Genomic DNA, 24,555 nt, shown 5'->3' on the forward strand with positions numbered 1-24,555 from the left:
GCCAACTTCACTGTTGTGGTGAAGTCAAATAGTAATATATGTTAGTGTACAGAGTGCTATTTTTTATTACAATTTTATTTAGTACCTTCCATTGCTTGTGCTTACGTTTATTCTTTGTGTTTATTGGACTTTAAAATGCTTACTATTAGATTTCGTAACATTCTCCTATAAAGTACATTGATAGTCTGTGGATTTGGTTCTGCAGTTGGGTAAATGTTCTTGGTACATAATGATGTATATGTGTGTATACATATTATATATCTTGTTATCCCAGAAATTATTATGGAGATCCACTCTATGTACTTTTGTCCATCTCTGAGATTATTCCATGATAAACAATGAGAATTTGGCAAGTCTTTCTTTTAAGTTAATAGCATTTTTCTACCCTTCAGAATGATGTTTTGTTAACACAAATGATATTATTTATTTTAGCCTATTTGAAATGGGAATTATTTAAAGAGAAACATCCTCCTCCTACTACTACTACATCCTACTACTTTCTGGACTTTGGAGCTGAAAAACATAAAGGCCAGAGGCTATTTTTTGTTTTAGAATGCAGGGTAGCATGAGTCTGAGATGAGTTTTGTCCATTTCTAGAATAGAAGTGGGAGGAGTGAGACCTCTGAAACAAGATGATTCTCCAGCTACTCAAGCCATTCTCTTCAGTGATACTTCCTTGTTGGCATCTTTATTGGACAAAAATCTAGTTGAGTTAGGAAACAACCTAAGTCTATGACTTTTAATCAGTAGTAAGCAGTGGAATGAACTAAATAATCCTTGGATGGCCTTTGCCCACATAAATATTTAAAAGATTTCCCACTATTTTTGCTTATTTCTAAGTTTTGGATAAATTTTCTGATAGTCTCTTCTCTTTTGATCATAAATAATTTCCAAATGTATACTTTTTTTAAAGGAAAGAGTCATCTCACATGGGTTTGCCCTAATATTTAGGTTCAGTGATAGTGTTAATTAAGCATATAAATACCTTGAGTTTTCTCTGAAAATCTAGAGCCCTGCAGTATCCGGCATCTACTAAGGCTGCAAAATTGATTTCTGTCCAGAAGTTTTCATAAGGATCTTGGATTAAAAAAATAAAAAACTATTATTTTCTTTTCTATCCTAAGGCCAGTACATTGTCCAGCAGATTCACCTGTGCTATCTATAAATTTGGGTGATTTTCTTTACTCCTGAAGGTTTCCAAATCTGCCATGGTTTTTGGCTAGTAGGAAATGACCTTGCCACCTGTGATTCTGAGACCTTGTAAGTTAGGTACTAGGGGAGTTTCCTGGCAGTGTGATATAGGAATTGGTTCCATATATCTTTCTAGTGTGGGCTTGTCATAACTGAATGCAAATCATTTTTAATTAAGATATTCCAGGTATGACCTTGGTTGCACAATTGATTAGTTATATAGGTAAAAAGAGTATAAATTCTTTTTCTTTTTTTTTTTTACTTTTTTTAAAAATCTTTTTTCTTTTAGAATTATTTGAGAGAGAGAGAGAGTGCACACATGCACGTGTGTGCTTGTGGGGGGGAGGGGCAGAGGGAGAGGGAGTGAGAATCTCAAGCCAACTCCACATGGAGCGCAGAGCCTGGTCGGGGGCTCGAACTCATGACCTTGAGATCACGACCTGAGCTGAAAGCAAGAGTCGGATGCTCAATTTACTACAACACCCGGATGCCCCAAGGAGTATAGATTCTTATTGAACTGATGAAAATTACAGTATTTTCCTGAAAAGTAAAACTCAGTATAACTTTGTTTCTGAATTCTGAGTGGGGTCAGAGTCAGATATTACTTTAAGATGTGATAATTCAGTTTACAAAAGCATAATCTAAGTTGAAGGTTAGAGATGATTCTTAAGAAGAAAAAAAATAGACTTCACGTATTCATTAAATATAGAATAGAACATTAAGAATAATACCAATCAGGGGCACTTAACCAACCAATCAGTTGGTTAAGTGTCGGCTTTTGGCTCAGGTCATTGGGATTGAGTCCCGCATCAGGTTCCCTGCTCAGTGGGGAGTCTGTTTCTCCCTCTCCCTCTGCCCCTTTGTTAGCTTGTGCTTTCTCTCTCTTTCTCAAATATATAAATAAAATTTAAAAAAAGAATAATACCAATCATGTTCCAAACAAGTACCCACAATTTAATTTCATTTAATTCAGTTCGTTCAGTCCTAGTAATTCTTATCCAGCCGGGTGTTGGGGCACTTTGCTTTCATCATGTATGTCAGCTTCTGGTCTATAAAAAAGTCTTAGAAATCTTGACTCAGTCCATTGTCCACTTAAGCAATGTCAGCTCTGAAGCCTGTACTTAAGAGTCTATTTTTTGAAGTATCAATACTTCAGTGTTCTTAGTATAGTCCTTTCCAGGAGCCTCTGGTCAGCAAGAAGCAAAAGTCTGTTTGATAATGAGACTGAAAGTCTGGTTAATTTATTATAGTAACCAATAATAGAATAAAATTTTCTACAGGGATATTTGATAAGGGCTTGATGAATATTTTCCTTAACGGTAAATGTAGGTAGCAAAGTTATTGGCATATGTCTAGAACCTTCCCATAAAGCATGCATTTTCTGAAATATTTATATTAATAGTAATTTCCTATATAAACTTAATCCAGGAAAGTCTGAGCTTCTTTGTTGCTTTGGCAAGTCTTACTATGCAGCTCTTACAACAATGTTGAGCTAATTAATACATTAATAGTATCTCTTCTAATAATACTGTATATTCTTGAAAAATAATATTTGGTTACCTGTTTAATCAAAGTGACAAAATATTTTAAAATAAATATAGATGGGAGAGGATTCTGGGAAGGTGGTAGAATAGGAAGCAGGAGGAATCTGTCTCCCCACCAACACAATTACAATGGCAGAATCTATCCTATGAAACTATTTTGTATCTCTGGAGTCTATTGTAGGCATATAATTTCTAGGTGAAAGCTTGAATAATAAATTGTGGTTATTTTCAGTCTATTTCAGCTCTTAGCTAGGTAGCAGTGGCTGTTACCCATTCCCAGCCTCCCAGCACTCAGGCTGTCAGCCGTGACTGCTTTCCAGAAGCAGTCTGAATGCACCTTGTGGGAACCAGGGTGACCAAAAAGGTCCATGTCCTCCAAACGTCAGGCATCTGTGCTCTGAATGTTAATTGTAATTTTTGATCTTAGAGGTGCAAACAAGGTGGGCAACCTTTGTTTTTGTACCTCTCCCCATTGTTGCAAGCCCTACCCCTACTTGCTAAGGTGACTTCCAGGGGATTTAAAGGGCCACTGCCCTCTTTTTTCCCCTTCTTCATTTCTCTTTTTTCCCTTTGTGGAGACAGACATTAAAAACTAAAGTTATTTGAAAGCAGCCACATATACAAGGGAAATTAGAAAGTCACCGTGTATATCCCGAGAAAGATGAAGGCTCAGAAAAGACCTGAGAAGATTTCAAGTCTGCACCTCAGGCTGAACTTTGGCACAAAGACACCATGCACCAATTAGCAAAAACAAAAAGACAAGAAGCCCTGGGGATCAAGAATCCGATTTCTAGCATCACCACATTATTAGATTCAAATGGCTACTTTTCAACAAAAATCAAAAGACATATGAAGAAACAGGAACATATGGCCCATTCAAAGGGAAAAAATCAACAGAAACTGAAAAAAAAAAAAAAACTGATGGTGGATCTACTAGACAAAGACTTTAAAACAACTTTCAGCTGCTCAGGGAACTAAAGTAATACATGGAGAAAGTCAAGAAAACAATGTATGAACACATTGAAAATATCAATAAAGATAAAAAACTTAAAAAGAAACCCAAAAAATTCTGGAGCTGAAAAATACAAGAACTGAAATGAAAAAATTATTAGAGTGATTTAGAAACAGATTTGAACAGGAAGGTGAGTCAGTGAACTTGAATCTTGGACAATGGAAATTATTGGTTCTGAGGAACAGAGCATAAGGGACCTGTGGGACATCATCAAGCTGACCAACTTACACATTGTGGGAGTCCCAGAAGGACCAGAAAGAAAGGGGCAGAGCAAATATTTGAAGAATTAATAGCTGAAAACTCCCCGAATTTGGTGAAAGACATGAATATAAACATCCGAGAAGCTCAGCAAACTCCCAGGTAGGATGAACTGAATGAGATCTGCACCAGATGATAAGATTCAAACTGTTGAAGGTCAAAGACAGAGAATCTTGAAAGCAGCATAATAAAGTGAGTCATCATATGTGAGAGGAGCCTCACCAAAATTTTCAGGAGATTTCTCACTAGAGTGTTTGGAGGCCAGAAAGCATTGGGTTGGTATTTTCAAGTGCTAAAAGAAAAAACTGATTCAAGAATCCTGTATTTGGCAAAATCGCCCTTCAAAAATGAGGGACATTCCCAGATAAACAAAAGCTGAGGTTATTTGTGACTATTAGACCTGCACTGAAAAAAATGCTAAAAGAGAGTCTTGCAGATTGAAGGGAAAGGACAATAGACAGTGACTTGAAGCCATATGTAGAAATGGTAAGGTAAATATATGGGTAATTACAAATTCTATCTTCCATTTTTGTTTTCTACAAGATTTAAAAGACAAACACATTTTAAAAAATGCAATTGTTAGTCTAAAACTAGTATTACTGTAACTGGTTTGTAATTCTACGTTTTGTTTTTTTACATAATTTAAGAAAGTAATGCACTTTTAAAAATTACCAGTTTATGTTTTTGGACACATGAGCAAAGATATAATTGTATGTAGATGTTGTAATTCTCTTAACGATGGCAGCTGAAAGGAGTAGGGCAGAGAGATGTTAAGGAGCAGAGATTTTGTATGTTACTGAAGTTAAGCTGGTACAAATCTAAATAAAAATATTGTGATCTTAGGATGTTAAATGTAATTCCCAATGGTGACTGCAAAGAAAATAGAGTATGTACGAAGGGAATGAGAGATGAATTTAAATGTTTCGGTATAAAAACCTAAGCTCCAAAGAAAACAGTAATGTAGGAAATGAGGGACAAAATAGCTATGAGGCTTACGGAAAACCAATAACAATGGCAGAAGTCCCTCCATATCAGTCAGCCTTAAGAAGGAAGGAAATTCAGAAATATACTGCAACATGGATCAACCTGAGAACATTATGCTAAGTCAAATAACTACAAAAAGATGAATACTACATGATTCCACTTATCTGAGGTACTTAGAATACTCAAAATTGTAAGAGCCAGAAGGTAGAATAGTGATTTCCAGCGACTGGGGGAGAAGGGAATGGGGAGTTATTATTTAATGGGTATAGAGTTTCAGTTTTGCAAGATGAAAAGAATTCTGCAGTTGGATGATTGGTGATGGTTGCACCACAATATGAATGTACCTAATACCACTAAAGTATACACTCAAAAATGGTTAAGGTGATGGACTTGTATTTGTGTGTTTTACTATAATTAAAAAAGTTGAAAACAAGATACGTAAAGGCAGTACAATTATAAGGGTCCTTAGCTTTCTCATAGGTGAGGAACCTTTGTTCAAAAAAATAATCAAATGATAAAGTAAGCACAAATCAGAGAAAATTATTCTGGTGGGCATGGAATATCTGCTTTCTGGGCACATTACGTAGAAGGTAAATAGTAAGTTCTTATTACGTCTTATTCTAAAATCAATTTACTGTTCTAATAGCCAAGTTTTACTTTTCTGTTAATATAATATTTAGCAGTATAAGTTTTTCAGACTTTTTTTAATGAATAACTTTTAAGAACTTAGCATACTTTAGTAAAATTTTAAATATCTCATTGCACAAAGAAACTTGAGTTTTGGATTAGAAAAGGTGGACTGTAGTATTGTTTTAGTGATCTAAAGCAATCTATAGTAGTAAAAATAATATTGTATACATAAAACTGTAATTCAGATGAGTTTATGGTCATTATCATATAGTGTTTGATTGTCTGGCTCACATTTTGTAACCTACGAATTTGAAAGTCTTTTGAGCAAAAAATGCCATTATCCCAGCAGTATTTTACAAATATTAATATGAATTAATATGTACAAGGAAGTAAAAAGGGGAGATTAGAAGCAGGGTTGTAATTTAAGGGCCTTTCCTCTTACCCAACCTCAACTCTTAAGTAATCCAACCCTAATAAGAGTCTCGACTGGATAGACAGAGGTAATGGAAAAGTAGCCTTTATACTTATATGTGTCCTTCTCAGCTTTGTGTATACCTCCCATCAAAATTTAGCTGTGGAATCATCTCTTTGTCCTGTTTTATTTTATCGCCTCTAGGCTGAGTTGGCTGTCCTTCTTTGTGCTTCTTCATTACTACTTTGGGTTTACTCATCTCCCTCAATAGTCTTTGATAGGGGTCAGCAAACAATGGCCAATGGGCCAATCTCATACCACTGTCTGTATTTGTAAGCAAAGTTTTATTAAAACCACAGTTAGGTTTATTTGTTTGCATATAGTAATCTATGGCTGCTTTTATCCTGCAGTGGCAAAGCTGAGTTGAAACAGAGACAGTATGGCCTGCAAAGCCTGAAAGATTGACTTTCTGGCCCTTTATAGAATACATTTGCTGACTTTTGGTCTGTGAGCTCTTTTATTACCTTTTTGCCGATTCCTACACCTATCAGGCCTATCATTGAGCTGAAAACATTTTTTGTCAAATTACAAAGGAATATAGGTATGAAATATGGTAATGAAATACCCTCTCTGTAAAATGAGGCATGCATGGTTTCTAAGATGTGTTCTGGTTATACAGGTAGACTGCATTAAAATAAGACTCAACTGAGCTTATTTTTCATCTTTTTGTACTTTTTCCTAACCCCTCCTCGGTTGAACTAATTGCCCTATTGTACATATCGCTGTTATAAAACGGGTGCATTTTATTATAGACATATTTATTTATAAATATATTTTAACCACCATGTGAACTCAAAGTCAGCAAACAGTGTTTCAAATTTCTGCTTATCGTGTCTGATGTAAATATGGAAAGGAACTTAAAAATTGTGTACCCCTCAGTAAATACGTTTTGCCCTGGACTGAGAGGTTGGTTTGTTTTTAAAGATAATTAAAAGTTGTTTTTTGTTTTTTATAATGTAATATTCTTTTTAAAAAATACTGCAAAGAGTAAAAAGTAGTTTGTTACTTTTCATTTTATCTAATGAAAATCCTCTTTTCTGAGGTATAAACACTGTTAACTGGTAGCTATCCTTCTGTGCTTCCTTTATTTCTTCTTTCATTCCTACACACACCATACACTCATATACAATTATACAGAGCTTAGGTATGTAATATACACAAGCATTTTTAAAAAATGCTAGGAGTATGCTATACATACCATTCTATAACTTTATTTTTTTCACTTAACGGTATACATGGAAGTACTTAATTCTTTTCAGTAGCTGCATGGTATTTCTAGTACAGTGATGTCACAATATATTTAACTAGGCCTCTTGATGTGTTTATATTTTTTTGCTCTGATGAACATTGCTGGGATGAATATCCTTTACACATCCTTTTTTGTATTAGTAATTCATATCTGTAAGACAAATTTGAAATTTCAATTGCTCTTTCAAGTGTTATGTGTATGATTTAAAATTTTCACATACTTTGCCAAATGACTGTAATTAACTTTCTCACAAACAAGGTATGCAAAGACTTATTTCCTCACATTTTGAAATGCCGATCTTGTATATTATTTTATTTTTCTCAAGTTACAAATTATTGTTTTAGTTATTGTTTTATTTTCTTAAATAAATAATTACACTTGATTATATATTTTGCCATGCAAATGTTTTAAATTTTATATATTCAACATTGTCAGTCTTTTTTCTTGTGACTTAGGGGTTTTGTGTCATGTTTTGAAAGTCCTTCAGTCAAAGATTATAGGAAATTAACCTGTGTTTTCTTTGATTGTTTTATAGTCTAATTTTTCCTGTTTCAAAATGCAGTTTAAAGGGGAAAAAATACCATTTAATTGGAATTCGTTTGATATTAGGAATGGGGTAGAAATGAAGTTCTTTTACTTTCAAGTAGCCAGTTTCAGAGAGTGTGTTGATATATGGTGAGTGTGGAAAGAGATGAAAGTCAGTGATGACTTCCAAATTTTGAGCTTGATTTTTTCCTCTTGTTATTTTTATTTATGTAGAAAAAAGATGTATTTAAAAATAGTGACTCACCATCACAGTATCATAAAATATAAAGTATTTCTATTTTTCACTCTTCTATAAATTTTTTATATTCTGATTTATAAGAGATGGAAATTTCTATATTCTGATTTTTAAGAGATGCTTCAGTAGCAGTCTCTTACATTTTAAAGTTAGTGAGTACCCTGCACATAATGTGTCAGTTGATTTATCTCCTTAATGTTAAAGGTATTAATTATAGTGAAATTTAAGGACTTAGTTCCCCTCATCCCCAAATATTCCTTGAATATTTGGAAAGACTACTGTGAAATGTAAATTTTAAAAGAAATGACAAATCTGATTTTCCCCCCTAGATTTTGGATTGGTTTGTACAAATATGTTTGGCCTTGAAACATGTACATGATCGAAAAATTCTTCATCGAGACATAAAGTCCCAGGTATGTTTATTCTGTCACTAATAACTTCTAAGGGATATGAACGTTGAGCCAGCATTGTTTGTGGCTAAAATTTTTGAACCCAAACCAGTCTGCATCAGATTATCAGTTCTCTCTTCCCCCTTCATTATAATCCTAGAAATCCTCTTTATATGCATCATGTGTTAGAGCTCCTGCCTTTTTCCTATATCCTCCTCTTTCTGGGTTTACTCTCATAATGATGGGAAAAACCCAAAAAATAGATATGTGGAAAGTCTATTTTGGGGGGTATTTATGTCTGAAGATGACCTTATTTCCCTAACTTCTAGATTGGAAATTTGTTTTCCTACAGAATTTTGAAGATATCATTCATTTGTCTTTTGGCTTCTAGTGTTGCTATTTAGGAATTTAAAGCCAGTGATTTCTTGATTTTCTCTTTTTTTCTTTTTTCTTTCTTTCCTTCCTTTCTTTTCTTTCATTCATTCATTCATTTTATTTATTTGAGAGAGAGAACAAGCAGGAGCGGGGGGAAGTGGCAGAGGGAAAGGGAGAGGCAGGCTCCCCGCTGAGCAGGGAGCCTGGCTTGGGGCTTGATCCCAGGACCCTGAGGTCATGACCTGAGCCAAAGGTAGGTGCTTAACTGACTGAGCCACCCAGGTGCCCCTGTTGGAGCTTCTTAATCTAACTCTTCCAAGTACCTTATTTGTTCTTTCACATTTTATATCTTTGTCACTCAGTTGCATTCTAGGTGAATTTTTCAGCCAACTTTCCAGAACTAAATCCTTTTTTAATTTTGTGTACACTGATGCTTATCTATTTACTTTTTTTTTTTTTTTAAGATTTTACTTATTTTTTGACAGAGAGAGACACAGCAAGAGAGGGAACACAAGCAGGGGGAGTGGGAGAGGGAGAAGCAGGCTTCCCACGGAGCAGGGAGCCCAATGCAGGGCTCAGTCCCAGGACCCTGGGATCATGACCTGAGCTGAAGGCAGCCGCTTAACGACTGAGCCACCCAGGCGCCCCATATTTACTTTTTTTTTTTTAATAATGACTTTTTTTCTCTCCAAGATTTTTAAATGGTTTTTTGTATACATCTGTTCTTACTCTTAAAATAAAGATTTTATTTATTTATTTGAGAGAGAGAGAGAGAGAGTATGTGGGAGGGAGAGGGAGAGAGAATCTAAAGTGGACTCCACACTGAGTGCAGAGCCTGACTTGCGGGGTTCTATCTCATGACTGAGAGATCATGACCTGAGCTAAAACCAAGAGTCAGACACTTAACTGACTGAGCCACCCTGGTGCCCCACTCTGATTGGTTTTTGTTTCATAATGTCTTATTCTTTTTAAATGAACTTCCTTTATTTATTTCTTTGCAATTTTCTTTCTTTGTAATTTTTTTTAAGATTTTATTTTCAAGTAATCTTTACACCCAACGTGGGGCTCGTACTTACAACCCTGAGATCAAGAGTCACATTCTCTACTGACTGGGCTAGCCAGGTGCCTCTCTGCAATTTTCTAAACATATTTACTTTAAAGTTGTTGTTGGATTGTTTCATAAAATTAATTCTGTCTGGAGTGAATTCTTGTTCTGATTATTTTATTAACCTTTTTTTTTTCCGCATTGGGTCTCCTCATTTGTATTGGACTTCTTTTTTTTTTTTTTTGGCTGCTCTTTGTGATAGATGTTTTGTCCCCACAGCTCACTCATCTTTGCATAGAGGTTTTTTTCATGGATGCCCCACTGGGGCTCCCTCAGTCCCTAGACTGGGTAGCACAGAGGGGATTTATTTCCTGGTGTCAAGGCTGTGTATCTTTCTTACCTTCCTACTCCTGCAGCTTCTTGTATAGCCTGATAGCCTCAGGATGAGTAGTAAGAAGAGGAGAAACTGTGATGGGAACTTTATGCCCCATCCTTCTGGCCCCCAATCCTCTGACACCTAATTCCATTTCACCCCATTTTACTCCATCCCACTCATCCCCATTTTGTGTCATCTTTGGCTGTGAACATGTGTCTGATTCAAGGCTCCTGAACGATACAGAGTTTAATTCATGTTCCACAAATTCCTGCCTTTACTGTTTGATAGAGTAGTGGAGTTATGTATTTATGCATGCAAATTAACTGCCTAAATTATTGGAAAATTTTAAGGTTAATTTGTTACATTTAGGTTAATTAGAATTTTTAGGCAGTCTTGTATTGGAGGGGAAGGTCTGAGTTTATTTTTTTAAAGCTATGTTGAGATATATTTCAAATACAGTAACGTTCATCCACTGAAAATGTACAGTTCGGTGATTTTTAGTATATTCACAGAGTTGTGAAACATCATCACTCTCTAATTCTAGAACATTTTTTTTTTATCACTCCAGAAAGAAACCCTGTACCATTAGCAATCTCTCTCCATTACCTCTCTACCTAGACTCTAGAAACCACTGATCTAATTTCTTTCTCAATGGATTTGCCTATTCTGGACAGTTTATATAATATATGCCTTTGTGTATTTTGAATGGGGTGTCTTGTTGCTAATGAATTGTAAGAGTTCTTTTTTCTGGATACAAATTCCTTGTCAGATACATAATTTGCAAGTATTTTCTCCAGTTCTCTGGGTTGTCTATTGACTTAAAAAAATTATTTATTCACTTTTTAATTTTTATTTTAATTCAATTAATTAACATATGTGTTATTGGTTTCAGAGGTAGAGGTCAGTGATTCATCAGTCTTATATAATACCCAGTGCACATTACATCACATGCCCTCCTTAATGTCCATCACCCAGTTACCCCATGTCTGATCACTTTTGCTGGTCGTCTTTGAACAAAAGTGTTTATTTTTGGTGAAGTCCACTTTATCTATATTTTCCTTTCTGGCTTGTGTTTTTGGTGTCACATTTAAGAAACCATTGCCCAGCCCAAAGACATGAAGATATATTCGTATATATTCCTCCAGGAGTTTTGTAGTTTTAGTTCTTATATTTAAGAATCCGTTTTGAATTAATTATTGTGTACGGTATGAGATAGGGATCTATACTCATTCTTTTGTATGTGAAATCCAGTTATTCTAGCATTTTTTTATAACTAGATTCATCTTTATGAAGAGTTGTCAACTCAGAACTGGATGTAACAGTATTTCTGACTTTCTTTTTTACATCTCTTTCACAGAATATATTTTTAACCAAAGATGGGACAATACAACTTGGAGATTTTGGAATCGCTCGAGTACTTAATAGGTAACATCAGTTTTAAACTTTGTTTTGACATAATGTCCATGGTGATATATATGTGATAATTTTTAATATCCTTTAGTATCTTTTTTTAATATAGTTTTATTTATTTTTTTAAAGATTTTATTTATTTATTTGAGAGAGAGAGAATGAGAGACAGAGAGCACGAGAGGGAAGAGGGTCAGAGGGAGAAGCAGACCCCCCGCTGAGCAGGGAGCCCGATGTGGGACTCGATCCCGGGACTCCAAGATCATGACCTGAGCTGAAGGCAGTCGCTTAACCAACTGAGCCACCCAGGTGCCCTTAATATCCTTTAGTATCTTAAGCTTTTCTAATAATTCTCTTTTTTTTCTAGTACTGTGGAGCTGGCTCGAACTTGCATAGGGACCCCCTACTACTTGTCACCTGAAATCTGTGAAAACAAACCTTACAACAATAAAAGGTATATAAAATGATATTCATTTTAAATCTTTATTTCCTTTAAATCTTTGTTATGTTTCCTTTAAATCTTTGTTATTTTCTATTTACTAACCTTCAGAATATGATTCCAAAATCATTAATCTACTTGTAAATATATACGCACACACACACACACATGTTTTTTTTTTTTACTGTACAATGAGGGGGATTGCAAAGAAGCTATTTCACTATCTCGTTAAAGGAAGTATAGAAAGTGTCACTTTATTTTTTATTTGTTCGTTTATTTATTTAAGTTCTGTACCCCGTGTGGGACTTGAACTCATGACCCCGAGATCAAGAGTTGCATGATCTTCTGACTGTGGCAGCATTCCAAAAGTGTCACTTTATTATAATTGGAAATAGAGTACTTTTTTGGTCTTTGTAATAGTCACTTTCTATTGCATGTAATAGTTAATAGTTATTGAACACTTACTAAATGCCAGGCACTATTTTGAATGCTTTCTATCTATTCACTCCTTTAATCTTCACAATAACCTTGTGAATTGTAGTCATTGAATTGTACTGTGGCTAATGGATTGTGTAATATATTCTGCCACTGAATTCCATTTACCCTTTATTTTCTCTCTTTCTAATTGAAGTATCCTAGCCAAGAAACATTGGTCTTAAATTTGAAAGCACACACAGAAGCTAAAAGGAAGAAAGTGATAGTTCCTTTATTTGAGAGTGGGAAGGAAACTGTGTTTAAAACCTGAGCAGTTGAGGCAGAGAACATCATCCTAGCAATATATTTTTTTTTAAGATTTATTTATTTATTTGAGAGTGAGAATGAGAGAGAGCATGAACAAGGGGAGAGGCAGAGGGAGATAGAGAGAATCCCAAGCAGACTCCCTGCCGAGCATAGAGTCCAACTCGGGACTCCATCCTAGGATGCAGAGATCATGACCTGAGCTGAAACCAAGAGGTGGGTGCTCAACCTACTGAGCCACCCAGGTGCTCCCCCCAGCAATGTATTTTTTAAATGATTTTAAATTACGATGATCAGTCTAGTTCATGGAATGTATTATTAGTGGATATTCTTAAGGATAGTAGGATTTTCTTTGAGTAATTTTCCATTTTAATGCTATTTCTGTGTCTTATGGATAAGTCAACTGTGAAAAAAATCAGTCTTTAAACGAGGAATGGATTTAATCATCCTTTGGAGAATTTTACATAAAATTAATTTTGTGTCGAAAATGGTTTAAAAATGTCATGGATGAGCATTGTCTATATACTTAAAAATTTATATTTGTCTAAATATGTTTTAAAGTATTTTATTATAGGATCATTAGTTTAATGTTTTTTTTATACATGGGTCATGTACTAACATATACAAAAATAACTAATAAACTACTAAATCAATAATAAATTTAATTACATTTACTGTTTTTTACAAGTTGAATCTTGAGATTAAGTAGATTTTTGGGGTTACAGTTTTATATTTGTGGCTTTTCATGAGTTTGGTTCAAGATAACCTTGGGATTTCAGTGTTAGATTTTATTCTTTTCTAATATGCTCAACTTTGAGGAGCAGTGGCTTTTGTTGACTACTAAGGACCACTGTAGCTCTGAACTATGAGTCTTTTACTTTTTCTTTTTAAAAATGTAAATAGTATTTTTAATTATAAAAATATATTTAAGATAAAAGAAATGAAGAAAATATAAAGAAGATAGTATGTCCTTAAAGTAAGATCAAATAATTAATATATTTACCTTACATAATATTTTAGTAGACTGTTAAAAGTTTATTTCAGATTTAATTTTAATAAATTTTTTCTTGTTCATCATTAAAACAGTATTTTGCTTTTAAAGTACTTTTTAAAATCATGGTATTTTTGTAAGTGATTGAATAAAATAAGTAAATAGAGTATTCATGGAATTTACTGGTTTTGTTCTTTTAAATATTACATTCCTTTAATAAAACTTTAAAAATTATTGCTTGGGCAATGTCCACAATAGCCAAACTATGGAAAGAGTCCAGATGTCCATCGACAGATGAATGGATAAAGAAAATGTGGTATATATACACGGTGGAATACTACTCAGCCATCAAAAAAATGAAATCTTGCCATTTGCAATGATGTAGATGGAACTAGAGGGTGTTATGCTGAGTGAAATAAGTCAATCAGAGAAAGTTATCATATGATCTTGCTGATATGTGGAATTTAAGAAACAAAATAAAGGATCATAGGGGAAGAGAGGAAAAAATAAAAGATGAAACCAGAGAGGGAGACAAACCATAAGAGACTCTTAATTATAGGAAACAAACTGAGGGTTGCTGGAGGGGAGAAAGGTGGAGGGATGGGGTAACTGGGTGTTGGACGTTAAGGAGGGTACATGGTGTAATGAGCACTGGGTGTTATAGACAACTGATGAATCACTGAGCTCTACCCCTCTGAAACCAATAATACATTACATGTTAATTGAATTTAAATTTAAAAACTGATTACAAAATAAAGTGAGTGAATTAATACAAAAATAAAATAATTGCTTGGGCAACTGCTGTTTTTCTAATCTGGGATAGCTGCTTTTATCATTTGATTATGGCTGAAATTTTGAGTTTTAAAGGATAAGTTTTATGTAACACATATTTTTGGAAATAATTTTCATGGTGCTTTTGTTTCCTTTAAATGAAAAAAATTTAAGTAAATTCTGATACTTAGAGACGATGTCTCATTTTTCCCTTTTCTAGTGACATTTGGGCTCTGGGGTGTGTCCTGTATGAGATGTGTACACTTAAACATGCAGTAAGTAGAAGTTTCTGAAATATTTAAAAAATTGTGTCCTAAAGTACCTGTAATATATATATTTTTAAATCATATGCCATCTTTCAGGTCACCCTCTTGGACTAGAAATTCTCGTGTCAGTTTTTAAATTTCTCTTAAGTATAAATTAAAATAGATTTTCCCTTAACATATATGTGTATATTACATATGTATGTTATATATTTGTTATTATAATGCATATGTCATACTTTTTTCCAGGAAATTCTTTTTTTTTTAAGATTTATTTATTTATTTTGGAGAGGGAGAGAATCTCCAGCAGATTCCCCTGCTGATTGTGGTGCTGGATGGGGGTTCGATCCCACAACCCTGAGATCATGACCTGAGCTGAAATCAAGAATCGGATGCTTAACCAACTGAGCCACCCAGGCCCTCCCCCACAGGAAATTATTTCTAACGACAAAAATAAACTTGCTAGCTTTTTAATGTTACATTCGTATGTGAATTTGGTATTTTAGCTTAATGAGTTTTGTTTCATCTTAGCAATTTCTCTCAAAACACCCAAAGTATTTAGAATTGAATTGTATTTGAGTTTGGAATTGAAATTAAAGAACATTTGCGACATAGTCTTTAAGGGATTTTATCAATTCAAATGCTCTTTAATTAAAACTTATTTTGGGGGCACCTGGATGGCTCAGTTGGTTAAGCATCTAACTCTTGATTTCGGCTCAGGTCATGATCTCAGGGTGGTGATCAGGGTGAGATCAAGCTTGGCGTTGGGCTCCGTGCTCAGCAGGGGGTCTGCTTCCCCTCTCCTTCTGCCCCTTCCCCTGCTTGTGCATACACACACTCTCTCTCTCTGTCTCTCTCAAATAAATCTTTAAAAATATATTTTTTTAATTTTTGAGACTTTGTTGAGATAGCACATAATACACCCCAAATGGATAGTTTTTGTCTTAAATAGGTTGAATTTTAATCACTTTCCATTTCAAAATTTTGCTTTTTAAAAATGCTCCCCTGGGGGTGCTTGGGTGGCTCAGTCAATTAAGCATCCAACTCTTGATTTCAGCTCAGGTCATGATCTCAGGGTGGTGAGATAGAGCCCTGTGTTGGTCTCCTTGCTGGGTGTGGAGCCCAGTTGAGATTCTCTCTCTCCCTCTCCACCTCCACCCTCTACCCCCTTCCCTGCCCACGCTGTGCGGGCATGCTCTCTCTCTCTCTTTCTAACAACAACAAAATGCCTCCCCCATTAAACAATAATGTATTTTCATTACAGAAAACTTAAGAGAATAGATAAAAATATAAAGAAGTGAATGAATATCAAAAACAATTCTTATAACTGGTAATGAGTACTTGTAATATTTTGTTTCCTTCTAGGCTTTCTTATAGATTAATTTATAAAAAGAGTTTTTTTTTCTTTCCACAGTTTATTTTGTCTAAGCAGTTTTATAGCCTGTTTTTATTGCTTGATATTATTTGGGGGATATTTTTTCATTGCTGTGTTTTTTCATGGTTGCATACTCTTTTAAGACTGTATTACCTTGGGGCACCTGGGTGGCTCAGTCGTTAAGTGGCTGCCTTTGGCTCAGGTCATGATCCCAGCATCCTGGGATCGAGCCCCGCATCGGTTACCTGCTCCATGGGGAAGCCTGCTTCTCCCTCTCCCACTCCCCCTGCTTGTGTTCCCTCTCTCGCTGTCTCTCTCTCTCTGTCAAATAAATAAAATCTTTAAAAAAAAAAAAGTCTGTATTACCTTAAGAAAGCATGGACTGTGAAAGTGGTGTGGAATAGTAGGTATCAGATCTGTATTTGAAGGAATTGGTCAGTTTTTCGACAGGCATTTTAGGTATAAATCAGTGTATTTTCTTTCATTTTTTCATCTATGTTCTGTCACCATTGCTTATGTATTTTGGAATTATTTACTTTTAAGTAGACACATGAAATTAAGTAATTCATTAACCTTTATGAAAAGCTTGTCATTTGAGAGACAGTGAAAATTCATTGTAGTGAAGGAATAATCTATCATTACGCATTTAGAATTCTTTCTTAGGTACATAGATATTTTTAGACTACTGAATTATACTCAAATTTTAATATGCTGAATATCATATTTTATTTTTTTAAGATTTTATTTATTTGACAGAGAGAGACACAGCGAGAGAGGGAACACAAGCAGGGGGAGTGGGAGAGGGAGAAGCAGGTCTCCCGCGGGGCAGGGAGCCCAATGCGGGGCCTGATCCCAGGACCCTGGGATCATGACCTGAGCTGAAGGCAGATGCTTAACGACTGAGCCACCCAGGCGCCCCATGAATATCATATTTTAAATGTCTAGGAGAATTCAAGATTTAGCAGAACTTTTTTATACTTGATATAATCACCAATACCTAATTTATAGCATATTTTGTTTTGTTAATGTGTATGTTAAGAACACGTTAACAGTGTACAACTGTTCTATTTTAGCAGAGATGTCAAAAGCTTAATTTTATTTACTTTCAAAATGAAATCTTTAGATTTTAAACTGTCCCACCGCTGTTGGTTTTTCTCTTTTTTAACTTCAGTTTATATTGTGTTTATTCCTTAAATATATACTATTCCCATTGATATGGCTTATATTCCCCTTTGGAATACTTGCCACGTTGCTCACTACATGGCTTTTGGAAGCATCACACACTTAAAAATAATAAGCAGTGTTTTAAAGGAAAATAATTAGTATTTTCATTTATTTTTTCTTAAGATTTATTTATTTGAAAGAGAGAGGGCATGTATGCTTGAGTTGGGTGAGGGGCAGAGGGAGATAATCTCAAGCAGACTCCTTGCTGAGTGCAGAGCCAGATGCAGAACTTGATCTCATGACACATGAGATGATGACCTGAGCCGAAATCAAGAGTCAGACCCTTAACTGACTGAGCTACTTAGGCATCCTAGTATTTTCATTTATTAGGTTTTTTCCCAGATGCTTTTAGTTTTGTAGTTAATTTCTTGTTCCACTTACTGCAACAGGGCATAGGTAGGCAGGTCTTAAATGAAGACTACAAGGTTTACTTTTGTCTTTTATTATTGTTTTTATAAAATCTTTAATATCTTTATTCCATCTTTTAGTGTTTTGAGTGAACAAAAATTAATATTACAGTAAGTTATGTTTTATGAGGACTGATAGTCTCTTAAATATGTTTATAAATAAGTGAACTTTGTTCTAAAGAACATATACTAAAAAAGAGAACATATGCTGATTAAAATATTTGTAAGAGAATTATATTTCTGTTCTATAGGAAGAGAACTATTTCTCATTGTTTTTTCCTGTTTTCAATGTATGTATGTTTCATATATGTTAATTTGTTTTCTGGATTTTAGTTTGAAGCTGGCAATATGAAAAACCTGGTACTGAAGATAATATCTGGATCTTTTCCACCTGTATCTTTACATTATTCTTATGACCTCCGCAATTTACTCTCTCAGTTATTTAAAAGAAATCCTAGGGATAGACCATCAGTCAACTCCATATTGGAGAAAGGTTTTATAGCCAAACGCATTGAAAAGTTTCTCTCACCTCAGGTATGTTTGTTGTTGTTTTTTTTACTTGAAAGTGATAAGGTTATGATGCTTAACTAGGACATGACCTATGTTTTGAGGAGAGCACATCACAGTTTTGGGAGAATGAAGTGCCTTTTTCAGATGACACTGGAGTCACCTTTCTTTCCATTCTCGTGTTCTTCCTCTTTGGATTTGTTTTCTGGTTGTGAATCTGTATGAGGGAAAACATTCCCCCTGTGTTTCCTCTTAACACTTAATACTGAACTTCTCACCCTTCCAATCACCAAATGTGTGGTAGTTTTTCCTACGCCAAGCACTTCTGCAACACAGCTGGGTGTCCAATTTAGTTCACTTCTGGCACTGACTGGAGATACAGATCATCAGATCCCACAGCCAGATGAAGGGATATGTAGGGCAAGGTCTGAAAGGGTCCTGAATGCAGGAGCTTCTGTTCCAATGAAATTAGGATGTGTCACCCTGCTGGCATGTTTACCAACACAGAAGCTGTTCAAATCCTGTCCTTCAGTTTTTTGCAGAGGCTTTATTATGTAGACATGATTGATTAAATCATTGGCCATTAGTGTTTGATTAAGTCTCTAGTCCCTTTCCTCTCAGGAAGGGGAGTGAGACTGAAAGTCTCAACCCTTTAATCATGTGGTAGATTTCCCTGGCAATCAGCTTCCATCCTTAGGGGCTTTCCAGATGTCACGTCATTAACATAAATTCAGGTGTGGTTGAAAGTGGCTTGTTAGGAATAACAAAAAAAAAAACCTTTATTCTCTTAACCTTTTGGGTACTTTAAAGGTTTTAGGAGCTGTATGCCAGAACTAGACACCAGATATGTATTTCTTAATATAAATTACAGTATCACAAAATCATTCTTTTGTTTTGGGTTTCTGTTTTGTTTTCCAGTTGTTTTATTGTGGTAAAATGTACACAATATAAAATGCATCCTCTTATCCATTTTTGAGTGTCCAGTTCAGTGGTATTAAATAGATTTTCAATGCTGTGCAGTTAATACCACCATTCATCTTCACAACTCTTCATCTTGTAAAACAAACTCAATCCCATTAACCAGTAACTCCCCATTCCCTCTGTCACAACTCCTGGCAGTCACCTCTCTACTTTCTGTCTTCTTAGGTTTCTAACTGTAAAATTATTATTTAAAAAAAATTTTAGGGCGCCTGGATGGCTCAATCGTTAAGCATCTGCCTTCGGCTCAGGTCATGACCCCAGGGTCCTGGGATCGAGTCCCACATCGGGCTCCCTCCTCGGAGGGAGGCTTGCTCTCCCTCTCCCACTCCCACTGCTTGTGTTTCTGCTCTTGCTGTCTCTGTCTCTGTCAAATAAATAAATCTTAAAAAAATTTTTTTTAAAATCCAGTAAACATAGGGTTATATTAGTTGCATGTGTACAGTATAGTGATTCAGTGATTCTGCACACTAGTGCTCATCAAGATAAGTGTACTCTTAATCCCTTTCACCTATTTCATCCATCCCCCTACCTACCTCTCCTCTGGTAACCATCTCTAATTGTAAAATTATTAAGCATTTCTGTGCCTCACTGACCTGTAAACAATGGGATTATAAATATATCTACATCATGAGGTGTTTTTTTAAAAAAAGTGATAATGTACATAAAGTGCCTAATGTCTAGCATGTAATAAGTGCTCAGTATATTCAATATAAATATTATCAATATGTCATTTTATTATACTAATATAAACATATTAGTATCTTAACTTATATGATTATATTCTATTTGGATAATTACTGAAAACTTGTTTTGTGGGCATTTGTATGTATAACAGGTTGTTGACTTATGATTTTTCCTCTTGTACTCACATGTAGATGCATAATAAATATTTTTTAAGTTGAACTGAATTTTACTTTGACAGGATTTATTAAAAATTTATATCAAATCAGTTAGTACAAGTTATTGATATAAATATGATCATCTGAAACTGGAATTATTTTATATTACATGTTCTTTGTGGCCTTTGTTAATTTAAATGATAACTGTTAAATTCTTCTGTAAATCATGTATCTAGCAAAATCGTAGTTTTATTACTTTTATATGCTCATGGGATAAGAGGGAAGTGTCATATATTCTCTGGGTTAATAGAACATCTGTGTGAGCAAATAATTTTCAGAAAACAGAGGTGTGGATTTAACTATTACTACCGAGAGAACACATTAGTCAGCAAAAAGCCAATTAAAATGTGTAGATTGAAGGTTACTTATATAGGATATAGCAAGAATCTCTGAAACTTAGGTATCTTATAAGACTCCTTTGTTATAAGTTAACAATTTCAAGGACAGGTTTATGATGCAATATGCTATTGTTTTTTGGCAACTACTGGTGAAGAAAGAGTAACTTCATTGAATCTTGGTGAGGTTCCCTCCTTCCAAAACCAGTGGTTAAGACATACAGTCTCAAGGCTGAAGCACTGGAATTCAACTAGCCAGCAGAGAAGGAAAATGTGCAAGCCTGATATATCAGAATTTATAATACGGAAAGAAAGGACAGATTATTTATGATTACTAACAAGTGCAATATTTGATAGTATGTGTTTAATATATTAATAGCTCCTTGTTGCTATTTAGACAACACTTAGATTTCATTTTTTTTGTGAAAATCTCTTCTTTGGTTCCTAAGTTTTATTTTCTGCTATATGTCCCTTATTTGGTATTCTAGTGAGAAAGTTTGCAATACATTTTTTAAGGCTTTAACTTTGAAACAATTTGTGAGCTTTACTATATAATATATGAACTACTATAATATTCTGTAGGGTTTTTAAAAAATCTCTTCCTTTCTAAATACTGTCACCCAAGGTTTAATAGGGCTTAATTCTCAATCTTGCACACAATGAAAGAAGCTTGACAAATCATGGAGAAGCTCTAATCCCTTGCACTATAGGTGTTGTCCAATAGTACTTTCAATAGTGCATCAATAGTGATGAAGTGTTTTATATCCGCATTGTCCAACATTGTAGCCACTAGCCACATGTGGTTATTGAATACTTAAATTGTGCCTAGTGTGACCAAGGGGCTGAATTTAAAATTATATTTATTTAAAATTTTAATCCAAATAGCTACTTATGGCTGGCCACTATATTGAACAACATAGCATAGAGATTTCAGAATCTTCTTGGATTCTTCGTGCTCCATCTCTTAGTTCATATTTGCATTCACACAAAAAAGAAGGACTCACCTTCAAGCAGTGAAAGAAACTATCCAGTTTGGGGCAAGTTGGAGTTCATAAAGCACTTATTTTCTTCCATGCAAAAGAAAGGGAAAAAATGCCAGTGTTCAGAAGAGAAAATAGATTTACACAGTTGCTCTGAATTGCCTGTGAACCAGACCTTCACTTAATTTATCTTTTGGTGCAGTGGTTTTTAAGCTTTAGCATACTTTAAAAAATCCCTTGGAGAACATTGCTGGGTCCCATCACTACAATTCCTATTTTAGTGTTTCTGAGGTGGGAGCCTCAGAATTTCCACGTTTAATATGTCCCTAGTGATGCTGATTCTGCCAGTATGAGATAACTTGAAAACTGCTATTGGGGGGATCCTTAATGGGACAGATGACCATCTCATTCATGGTTTTTTGCCTGTTGGAGTTTCTGTTCCACTGCTACTGTGTGAATATTCTCTTCAGCAGGCCTCATTCCTTTTGAAAAAAGAGAAAATTCACTTCTTTTCCCTTTCCCCACCCAATAAGAAAAAAAGCAGGCTTACATTGAGTTAAATCTTTGTTGGTGACATAGTTTTGCACTTTAAGAGGGGAAAAAGAAAATTTAGTGAGTAGGGAGAAAAAATGACTTGCAGGAAATACTGATGGTTTTTGGTTTTCAAAATATGTTCATGAATGCTAGAGAATTAAGTACAGGAGTATTTTAGTAATAGTAAAGAGATACTTGTTGAATTATCTAAGAATATCCAAATATTTTTCCAGTAGTATGTTTATAATTACATATTGTTAAAAGTGAAAACTCATTGGAGATGCTGAGAAGATTCAGAGTAAAGTTGAAATAACTGAGAGGTTAATCTGAGAAAGCAGTAATTAAGCGATTATTAGTTTTGAGGTAAATGAGGGATTTCGCTGTATATAAAATACAGAGGCTATTCCAGATAGGAGGTAATTGTGTTAAATTGCTGAGACATAGAACAGGAAAGCAGTTTATGGGGGCCTTTGTGGTTCATTAGGTTAATTTGAGAAGAAAGATTGTCTGGAAAAGTCATAAAATAAATTTGTAAGAGTGCAAGGGAATTAGTATGCGAGGAATTTGGGATTACTTAGGTTGAATAAGTACAGTTTATCTGATAGCGTATATGTGACTGAAAAGAGAAAAATGTAATCTGAATAATGGGTAGGGTTTTTATTTTGGAAATTTCACATCTTTTCTAACTTTTTCTTGGTCCTCTTTCAATCTAAGCTTATTGCAGAAGAATTTTGTCTAAAAACATTTTCCAAGTTTGGAGCACAGCCTGTACCAGGTAAATGAAATTTAATGAGTCTTCACCTGTTTGCAATAATCAATATGCTAGTACTAATTAGTAATATTTTCTAATTATACTAGAGATACATGTAGATAAAATAAGTTTGGGTAAATGTAGATAAAATTAATCCAGAGGAAATTCATCTTTAAATTATTTTTGATGTATGACAGTATACAACACTTTGTGATGAATTAATAACAAAATTTCCATTTCTTGTCTGCCTTATTTGAATTAAATCTATCTTGAAGTCTTCCATCTTTATCAGTTGCTTAGCTGATATTCTGAGCAGATTGTTGTAGAATGTTCTAAAATGTCTTAGTTAAGTATATATCTTTATATATTTTTCTTTGACAAATACTTCATATTCTAAAATTTTTAAAAAGTGAATTAATATGACGTCAGGTAACTTACCAAGGATAATTTTGTTTTAAGTGTGGCCAGCAGCAGTAGAATATTTGTAGGATTGTGGGTATGGTTATATACTATATATATATACATATATTTGTGTGAGAAGGTGATTGTATTTTTTCTTCATAAATGATTTCAGAATGGATTTCTAAAATCAGTGGAAGTTATATAAGATTTGAAGAGTATATTGTTTTTCAAACAGTGCATTCCATGTTCTCCATTTTGAATTTGAGTAAATTAATAAAAAGAAATACCATATTATAACAGTGAGTCCACGTAAGCTGGAAGTGGTACAGCAGTGTGTTCTTAGGAAGGCCAGCTATATTTAGCTCTTCCTGAAGTTCCTTAGACTCATTGTCTCAGTGTTCAGGGACTGTCATTCCCTGGGAAATCAATTCACTCTAAACGAAATTCACAAGAGACCGACACACAGCAGAATCAGCATGTCTCTCCTGGTGGTCAAGCCTCATGAGAAGTCAAATCTTAATCAAAAGCCTCATTGTCACAAAGACCAGAAATACTCCATCTCAGCACATTTTTTCCATGTAGATAAGCCTACATAGGAATTAGAAAGTTATTTTGTTATAACAGGAGTTGGATGAATGAAATGTTTAATAGAATGAGGCTAAAATAGGAATTGTATTGCTCATGGGCCTATAGGTACTTTGTGGGCTCCAACTCCCCCTATTAATTAAGCTTTATACCATTGGCAGCCTTGTTACGGAGCCTGAGAAATACGCCCAAATCAGATAAGTAATACTCCCTCTTTTCTGGAAGCGAATGGGAACTATTCAGTATTTTTCTCTTGGGAATCTTCATTTTTATACTTCCGTGACTTTAGCTCCTTCTTCAGTATGTGTGCCAGTATGTGTACTGGTATACACAATATTTCTTTGGTTGTTTTAATACATTTAGCCAAGTTACAATGTTGTGATGTTATATATATGTGTTCTGATTTGATCTTACAGTTGAACTCTCAAAGGAAAATGTTTCTTCTTCCACTACCACTACTATATAAATAGTAGACTTCAAGCTTTAAATTTTCTTAATTTAACTGTTTTTCTTGAATTCGTCATTGTTCTAAGACAGAACCTTCAGTCTTAGAACTCTAGGCTTCAATAAGAATTGGATACATAATTGCTGTAGGGCTTATAGTTGTATATAAATTTTTATGTATCTCTGATTATTTCGTTAAAAGCAATCCATAAACAT

General features: G+C 34.5%; 1 protein-coding gene across 1 annotated transcript in view; it reads left to right on the forward strand.

Annotated features, from left to right (window-relative positions):
* NEK1 (NIMA related kinase 1) overlaps positions 1-24,555 on the forward strand; it is a 216,482-nt gene that overhangs the window by 19,856 nt on the left and 172,071 nt on the right. The window contains exons 6-11 of the mRNA XM_088021009.1: positions 8,451-8,534; positions 11,664-11,731; positions 12,081-12,167; positions 14,873-14,927; positions 18,255-18,455; positions 22,872-22,932. Coding sequence (XP_087877135.1) covers positions 8,451-8,534; positions 11,664-11,731; positions 12,081-12,167; positions 14,873-14,927; positions 18,255-18,455; positions 22,872-22,932 — 556 coding nt within the window. The remainder of the gene's footprint in view (positions 1-8,450; positions 8,535-11,663; positions 11,732-12,080; positions 12,168-14,872; positions 14,928-18,254; positions 18,456-22,871; positions 22,933-24,555) is intronic.

The sequence above is a fragment of the Eumetopias jubatus genome, unplaced genomic scaffold (genome assembly GCF_037043125.1).
Source record: "Eumetopias jubatus isolate StellerSeaLion01/CBP00866 unplaced genomic scaffold, mEumJub1_p1.0 scaffold_2, whole genome shotgun sequence".
Lineage (NCBI taxonomy): Eukaryota > Metazoa > Chordata > Mammalia > Carnivora > Otariidae > Eumetopias > Eumetopias jubatus.